The following is a 9,157-nucleotide window of genomic DNA, read 5'->3' as shown; positions in this document are numbered from 1 at the left end:
AGAAACCTCAAACCTCATCAGGCTGCTTGTTTTCTACCACGTTTTCTTTCTCTGAAAGTCAACCACTGCAGTCCTGGAACGTGCCAACACGAGAACATTTATTGGAATGTCAAGGAGTCATTCAGTTTGGTTTCTTACCACTTTATCTCAGAGCACTGGAGTCAAATGTGCCGAGGAACCAAAGCAAAATGCAGAGTTTGCAAGGGGGCCTGGAAGGGGCATGCCTGACTGATTTAGAGTCAGTGACACTATATTTTTAATTCTTCTTATTTCCTCTTAATATTTTGTTCTGTTCGAATTCTGGTCGTGGAATGCTGCGGGAAGTTTTAGGTTATAGTTAGTAAGAACAGGTGTAGCTACAGTAAAATCCCCTTCCACAACACAGTGAATGGCTAGTGACCCTAAGTGCTGTATACGCAGATGACTGCTACCGAGGCAGTTGAACTTCCTTGTCTCAGGAGACCAGTGTAAGTCAAGAACAACTTTTCAGGGAAGAAGAGCATTAACAGAAGCTGAAGGGGATTCCCAGGCGGTGAGAGGAGCATTACAGATCTAGCTGTGTCAATGACAAGGTGCAGGAACTAGGAGGGGCCCAGAACATTATGATCCTGTCATGGCTAAGTGACTAGTGTGATGTTTATGCGAGCCTTTGAACTTACTGTGGATAAACAAGATATTTGAGAGGACATGACTAGGTGATGAGATTATTGAGGCAATCATTGGCTAATAATTGGCAAATTATTAGTCAGTTGCTTAAAACATACGTGATCCTGAAAAGTCATAGTAAGATTTTTATATATCCTGTTACTTTAAACAAATGAAAAGTCTTTTTTTCCCCCAGAAGGGAAACATAGACATAATTTCCTTTTGATTATAATAGTATGGAGATTTGGTATTTCTTTAAAAAAATTCAACCAAATAAAAATGTGTAAAGTAGAATGAAACCTCAGTGGACTTCCGTTCTCTCCCCACCCCGCCAGCAGAACCTCTGTCTCTGTGAAATCACTCTGCATGCTTGAGTCCACAGCTTCATTTTAAAGGAGACTTCTAATAAACTCTTATGAGTCAAGGATCCTTTGTTACGAACCTAGTGATCTCTTCATTGCCCGAGTTTATCTGGTCTGTAAATTTAGATTTTATTCAATTAGGTTATTTGGAAATGATACACCTAAAACCTGGTGACCTTCCAGAATGTGCAAGAGTGTTCTCTCCTGCACCTGCTCTGTTTTCATAGCTCTAGGAGGTTGTCTAGAAATTATACTGTCCTTTTGTGAAGATGAAAGTACACAATGGTGTTTATTTAGTGCTGCTTTCAGGGAAAATGCAAAAATTGCATAGTGGTCTTAGTTTTATTTATTCTCTTTTCTTCCTTGAGCATGACTCTGTTTTGGTTTGGTTTGGGGTGAGTAGCTGTGAAACCTCAAAAATGGTATTTTCTTCTGAAATAAATTGTTTGTAGAGAGACTTTTAATTTCTTCCTGTGATCTTTTTTTTTTTCTTCTTTAATTCTTTTTTCAGCTATATAGAATTGGCTCTGAGGTAATAATATGTTTGCTTAGTTGGGAGAAAGCCCAAACCTCTGTTAATTTTTTTTTTTGTTCCCCTGAGATTGACCTGTATAAAGTTAAGGTTTGTTTTATTTTTTTTTTGATAAAGTATCTTTGGAAATTACAGGATAGAGGTTACACAAAGTCTTAACAAAGCATGCCTCAGCTTCCTTCTTTCTTTTTTCCCCTGGAATGAAAAGTGATACTGTATTTCCTCCAAGCTTTATTTATAAGCCTATCCTTGCCCAGTGTTTACACATTTTGATACTCCCTGATTTTGGGCTGGTGCTTTTTGCAGGCTCGGTGAACAGCATTTTGGACAGGAAGTTTGGTGCCAGATCCCAGGAGCCAGTTTGCTAAATTTTTGTCCCAATCCATTGGGATTGCTGGGCTGTGGGAGTCCCCAGGAAGGTTTGTGGTGACGCCTAAGTGCCAGCCCAGGTGGAGGCACGTCAGCAAGTCATTCTCAGGAACTTTTGCCACGGGTGTAAAGGACTCCAGAACTGCAAAGATGCTGAAACAGATACTAGCGGAGATGTACATAGATCCTGATCTATTGGCAGAGCTCAGTGAAGAACAGAAACAGATCCTGTTCTTCAAGATGAGGGAGGAACAGATCCGACGATGGAAAGAAAGAGAAGCAGCCATGGAAAAAAAGGAGTCCCTGCCAGTGAAATCCAGACCAAAGAAAGGTGAGCTCAACCACGTCTCTGCTGGGAACGTGTCGGGTAGAAAGCTCCTGGCTTGTATGTACATTTCACACTAGTCGCACACTAGCCAGGCGCAAGTTCCAATTTTGTAGATGGATCCTAAATGTTATCGAGGTTCTAAGAGAGCAGTTTATCAACGAGAAGTCTGCACACACACACACACACACACACACACACACACACACACACACACACACAGCATTTACTGTAGAGTTTTATAGCCCTAAGCATATCTCTTACTTGAAACCAGACTGACCTTAATCTGAAGTTAAAAAGTCACCTATGGGGTTTGATTTGAGGGGTTTTAAGGAAGATTTCTATCTGCCTTATTGTTACAGATGCCTAGTATTCTACTATCAGATTACAAAGTTCTTATAACATCATCTTTATAGCAATTGTGTGTTAATTTCTTAGACCTCAGGAGAATTTTCTTTGAGTTATCTTTTTTTGGGACACCCCGACCCCCCTTCTTAAAAATGTAAGGAACTGCTAAAGGAAAAAATAATAATGCTAATTTTTAGTGTGAGTGAATTTTTCAGATGTACTTTTTCATTTCCAAAGGGATCCTTGGTAGTTTGAGATGGTCTTTTGAGACCATGGGGAGGAAGGAATTTTTAGTACATTAAGACTTGAAGCATATGTGAGGTACTTCAAAAAGTTTGTGGAAAAATAGAATTAAAAGATAATATGAATCCTTCCATTAACTATTTTGAAGTACCCTCGTATACACACGGGTACAGAAAAACACACATTTATCACCCCCCATTTCCCCTACACACACACGCACATACACACACAAACATGTTCTGTCATGGATGAGTACCTAAGTGGTTAAAAAAGAACACAGTTTTCAAGGTCACTCATAGAGGCATTCAAGACCATCTTCTCATTTTTCATTAAGTCAGGAAAAATAAAATTTGATAAAATCATTCAGGGTTTTAAAGATTGAGAAAATGAATCTCACACAAAAAGAAAATTCAAAAAAGAAGTCAGTTCAGTGACCTTTACCTTCCCCTGCCTTTTATTAAAACTTTTTTCAGTGAAGCTTTTGTAATGGTAAGGAAATAAATATGCATATTTCAGCTATTTATTAAATACCTGCTACGTCAGACACTATATGAAGCACTTTTACATCCATCATGTCTAATCTTCATAAAACTCATGCAAAGTCAGTATTGCATATCTATTTTGTAGATGAAGAAACTTAGAGAAGTTAAATAGTACACGTGAGGTCACACCACTGATGGATGCCCAGATCTCTCGGATTTCACCTTACACTATCCAAAATAGAATTTTTTCTTCAATCAGTGACATATCCTAACTGGCACATAACACTTTTGACTTTCTGAACTGGCTTACACATCCCCTTGCGTTCTTTAGTCAGAAGCTTCTCCTGGGCACCATGTCCATTGTGACCATAACTGGTGTGGGGGAGTGACTTGGGGGACTGGTGAGAGCTGAAGGGTCTTGCCCCTTGAGGTAATGGCCCAAACCCTGTTAGACTTTGGGCTTCTCTTATTTGCTGAATTGGTCTCCTTATGACAACTTAAGACAGAAATTTTACTTTCTTTGCTTAAATTTCTTCCTTTGTAGAGTTTTGAATCTACCTCTCAGAAAACCTGTATTACTTCATTAGTTAAATGATCATGAAAAAAAGTATGTTAATATACACAGTGGAAGTTCTGTCAATAGGTCATGTCAAAAGTTCGTTACCTCCTTAAATTTACCTCGTGGAAAAATATACTATGTGTTAAATGAGTTCCTCTTCTGACTACAGAAAATGAAAAGGTTTCTCCCACTTCTCCTAAAACCATATTACTTCTCTCTCTTTCATCTTGCTCTGTCTTTGAAGATAAAGCCACAGGCAGTCCAAGGCAGTGTTATCCTGGCTGGTGCTGCTTACAGGTGCAATCTGTGCTGCAGACCTGCTAAGCCTGTGGCCACCATGTGTCGAGACCTCACTGTGTGCACCTGCTCCTTTCAGCTCTGTGCTTCCTGCCTCCCGTCGCTGCTGCCCCCTGGCTTGTGCTGGGCTAAGTGCTGCTTTTTCTTAGCGTTTCTTAGCCAGGCTGTGGCTTTGGAGGTTGTCCTTTCCATTCGATATATCGCATGCCCACTCCCCATTTCTTCACACCCTCCTAGCTCATCACTTAGAAGTGCTTTCATTATCATCTGGTCATTTCTTCTCTATCAGTATCCAAACCACTGTGGTGAATTTTTAGGGAGCATCACTAAACGTTTGTGTATTGTGTATCACAGGAACTTGACTACCGTTTAGTAGTCTTAAAGCTAAAGTAGGAGGGGCTGAAAAACAATCAGAAGTATCAGAAGATCATTTCTGATTTCTGTAGTGGGAAAGTGCGATTCTTCGACAGGGAGAGAATTATGGACCTACTCTACTTGCTGGGGTATAACTAGAGGTCTAGAGCTGCATTGTCCGGAACAGTAGCCACTAGCCACATGTGGCTATTGAGTGCAGGAAATGAAGCTAGCCTGAATTGAGGTGTGCTAGAAGTTAACTACCAGGCTTCAAAGACCTCATAGGAAGAAAATAAAATACCGCATTAAGAATTGTATATTCAAAAAATATTGAAATGACAATATTTTGAATATCTTGGGTAAAATAAAGTGTATTATTAAAACTAACTTCAACTGTTTCTTTTGACTGTTTTAATGTGGCTACTAGAAAATCTATACTTGTGGATGTGGCTTATATTTGGACAGTCCTGCTGTAGACTATAAAAGTAGCAGCAGCCAGTATTTATTAAGCTGACCGACAGCATATCAGACCCTAAGCTAAGGGCTTAAATATATGATCTCATTAAATAATCATCACAACCAAGCGTGGTGTATGAATTGCTATTCACATTTTACAGATAAGGAAAGTGAAGCTCAGGAGCATTAATCAAATTTCCCAGGACAGATGGCTAGTAAGTGACAGAGGAGGAGCAGACTCTGAGCCGGATTCTCCCCAAGCTGGTACTGTTAACAATTATGCGACATGCCCAGCTTAACTGGAGCTTAGGGACAGTTCCTGTTGTCTTGCCCACCTCTGTAACACATGCTTGCCCTGGGGACCTTCCTGGAGCTTTCATTCTGTATGATTTTTTTCTGGTAACACAAACAGAGAAGGTCTTCACTTAGAAGAGGGTTGCCCCACACTTGTTTTATGGGGTCGCTGTCAAGCTGATGGAAACCTAAGGCAACAGGCTGGTTCTGGTCACTGCGCGTGGTGCCCCAGAAGTAGACGGGGACTCATGAAACTTCATTTTCTGGATTTTCATTGTTACCAAAGACAAGTTCCCGTGTGCAGAGCCTTCCCTTTTCGTGACATATCGATAAAGCTGTTGGTCTGTGTCACTGGTGGGGTCTGTCTCCACTTCCCTTCCCTCCCGAGCCCACTGTGCGGTAAGCCCGGCCGTGAGCCCATTGCTGGATTCAGGGCTTATCTCGGCCACATCTGACTCTATTAAGAGTCACCTCTTGGTGTCGCCAACCTCTCATGGGTCTCTGCTGTCCCCCTGTTTCTCTTTCATCTTTGCCTGCCCCTGAATACCTGCTTTCCCCAGGGGGTGCCTCACTCTGCACTAGTAATTTGTAACTTTGAGATGGGGGGTGCTGGTCAGAAACACCTTTGAATTTTACTGCAAGCTTGGACCTCGGAAACTGCACACAGACAACACCTTGTGTATAATTGCAGTGTTCACAGACTCCCAGGGGTTCAAAGACCCTAGGTTAAGGTTAAGAGACTCTGCATGAGGGTACTTCAAAAAGTTTGTGGAAAATGGAATTAAAAAGTAATATCAAAATTTCTGTGAACTTTTCGAAAACCTGTTGTACGATCTGCCTGGGGCAACTCTTCTACCTTTAAAAGTTAAACACCACCTATATGCCTAGTGCTACCTATATACCAATACTGTCACCCATGTTGCCAAGCCAGACCTTTTGTCTGAGCTCCGGTCTTAGTGTCAGCTACCTAGTGGGTGTCTGTCTCTACTCAGGACCCACAAGCCTGCGAGCTTGATGCAAAACTGAATTCACCAGCATCACCCCATCTTCCCTCCCTACCCCCACGCTGCTTCTCACCCTCTTTTGTGCTCTGTCCCTGATCACTGAAGCCAGAAACCTGGAAGCCACCCTGTTTACTTTCTGACCCTCAGCCCCCACCCAGTCACTGAATCCTAGAGATTTTACTTCATCTGTCCCATGCCATAGAGCTTTCTCCCAACTGGTAATGCTCTGTTAGTATGTGCCAGGCATAAGCACTGTATTTATTTCATTTCATTTAATCCTCACAAAATCCAAGGAGGTAAACATTGTCCCCCTCATTCTTACAATTAAGGAAACAAACTTAGAGGTGTGGTGTGTGTGAGTCAGCAGTGGAGTCAGGATTTGAACTCAGGGCCAGCTCAATTCCAAGTCTGTCCTGAACCACTGGTCCCTCCTCTCCTGTCTTGGCGTCTGCCTCCTTAACTCTGAGCTTTATGATTTAACTGGGCTTGGCTTCTTAGCTACACAGTGAGCACCACTTATGGGTAATAACTGAGCTACTCGTCCCTGTCACCTGTCCTGGGCCCCATGGATCTGGCTGGTCTCATATCTTTGTTTAGTGCTTCCATCCACTTCCCTGACTTCTCACTTACCTGTACCCCCACCTGCTTCCCAGGGCTGCAGTGCCATGCAGGTTCCCCACTTTCCTGTCATTTTGTCTTTAAAATAAGAATGACAATCTATTAGAATTTAAAAAATAAATGACTTTGGTATTAATAACTCCAGGATTATTACCCAGGTTAGCAGGAATAGCAAACTATGGGGGAAGCAACCGTGGTAAGAAATTTCGGGAAGTCCTGATAGGAATTGGCCATGGCCTTCATTAGTGTGACCGTGGGGCTAGATCGAGCCTTTTCTACCCCGGGCTCCTCTGCAGGGATGGGAAGAACAGGAACGTGGCCCTGCATCCCAGCTTGCCCAGTAGGGTCCTACTTACGTTCATTATCCCAGAATTCCTTGGGGTGGTTCTCTTTTTGCTCCCCAAAGTGTTTCTATTTGGAACATCTATTATAAGTCCGCCCTCAGCACAGGTTTTGCAGTCATGCAGACTGCGTTTTGAATTCTGGGCTCAATATTCAAAAGTGTGATCTTGGCCAAGTTACTTAACTTCCCTGAGCCTCGATTCCTTACCGTAAAATAGGGCTGGTAGTAGCCTAGGGTGATATTTAATGACAGACACAGGCATCAACCAGTCAGGAGGGACATGGCCATAGCACCTGAGTCCTAGAGGCCCCTGCCAGCCAAGCCTTCTTCTTTTGGTTTCTAGACAGGCTGGGGGAGTGGGTATACTAGAGGAACAGCCAGAGTGATGGAAGATTCTACGTGGGACAGTGAAGCAGTAGTTTATGTAAGTATATTACTGTTTCAACAGCCTTGGCATTTGTAGGTCCCCTGCTTACATCAGCCCTGATGAGACCCCCGTTGGTTTAGTATGGACAGAGCCACATGACCACACCACATTCTGCAGAGAAGTTTTCTCTCGAATCTGAGAGATTTCCCCACTTGGGGCCGCATATAAAGCCTCTAACTTCTGCAGAGAAGTTTTCTCTCGAGTATGTAAATTTGTTACCAGTCCCTGGCATGTCGTAGAAGGCTCCTGGTGTTGCTCGTCTTCTGGCTTCTGTTCACTCAGTCCTTGGATTTCTCTTTGTGGGGACGGCGCACACAATTCTCTCTCTTTCCCACGTGCATTTGTGTGCACACCTCACTACCCCCTCTCACACACACATCTTTTGCTGTGGTTGGATCCAGCCGAGATGGAGACCAGGTGCTGACTCCCTGAGGGCCTGAGGTTGTCATTCACTGCACCTGAGGGGACGATCCACACTGAGGCCTCAGGTCTTTCCCTCATACGTCCCCGATGGACCTGCCATGAGGGCTAAATCAGACGCACAGTGTTGTGAGCAGCACCATGCTGTAGTAACACTGGAATAAGCCTGGTCACTTCCTCGCCAAGGGCGTGTGCCACCCCACTGGACAATACCACCCAGTTAGAGGCTTTATATGTGGCCCCCAGCGGGGAAATCTGTCAGACTTAAGAGAAAACTTCTCTGCAGAATGTGGTGTGGACATGTGGCTCTGTCCAGCGGTTCTTTGTGCAGTGGCACCAAGCAGGACTGACCCACTGTTCTAGAAGAGATGGTTTCAGGAGAACTTTTCAAGAATCCCTGAGATAGCAAACATGAAGAGCACTGCAGTTTGTAAACACGATTCAGGGACTGGACAAAAAACCTTGTAATTAAGTGGAAGTGCTCTAAAAAAAGTCCCTTGCTCATTGTCCTCTGATTAAAGAGTGCATGTGATCTCAAGGTGAAGCAGACAGAAAATCCAGAGTGCCTGGACAGTATCAAATTATGAAGAGGAACCATGCACGCCCCATTAAGATCCCTTAAGTTTGTACCTTTACCTTAAAGGGGTGCATCAGGGACAGAAGCCTGGCTCTGTGCATATTCGCTTTCAACTTTTCTCCTCCAGACTGAGTCTTTCCTCACCTCCTTGTCAACACTTTCTTCTTTACCCGTTCTCTGCACCTGCTCTGTCCGGCATTCCCTGGCTTAATCTGGACGGGGGGCATCCTCCCTGTCTCCCCTTCCAATGACACAGGTATAAGCCTGTCCCATGTCTCCTACGTAAAGAAATCTTTCACCCGCCCATGTCCTTCTGCTGCTCTTGCTGTCCTGAGTCCTGCAGAGCAGTGCCTGGAACCCAGCAGAGGCGCAGTAAATATTTGCTAAACAGATGACAGAATCCTCATTTCCCTGTTCAGAAGTTCATCTTTACTGCATGCACCAGTTCTTACTTGCTGTGCCACCTTTGTAGCCTGTCTGCCTAAAATGACTCTCTGAGGTC

General features: G+C 43.4%; 1 protein-coding gene across 2 annotated transcripts in view; it reads left to right on the top strand.

The window, feature by feature from the left end:
- The first annotated feature begins 2,058 nt into the window (after positions 1 to 2,058).
- The window catches only part of SH2D4A (SH2 domain containing 4A), a 47,746-nt gene continuing 40,647 nt past the window's right edge, over positions 2,059 to 9,157 (top strand). For both annotated transcript variants that reach the window (XM_063088017.1, XM_063088016.1), the window contains exon 1: positions 2,059 to 2,239. In XM_063088017.1, the coding sequence (XP_062944087.1) occupies positions 2,059 to 2,239 (181 nt within the window). The remainder of the gene's footprint in view (positions 2,240 to 9,157) is intronic.

The sequence above is a fragment of the Cynocephalus volans genome, chromosome 2 (assembly GCF_027409185.1).
Source record: "Cynocephalus volans isolate mCynVol1 chromosome 2, mCynVol1.pri, whole genome shotgun sequence".
In the NCBI taxonomy this organism is placed as follows: Eukaryota; Metazoa; Chordata; class Mammalia; order Dermoptera; family Cynocephalidae; genus Cynocephalus; species Cynocephalus volans.
This window is presented reverse-complemented; position numbering and strand designations above follow the sequence as displayed.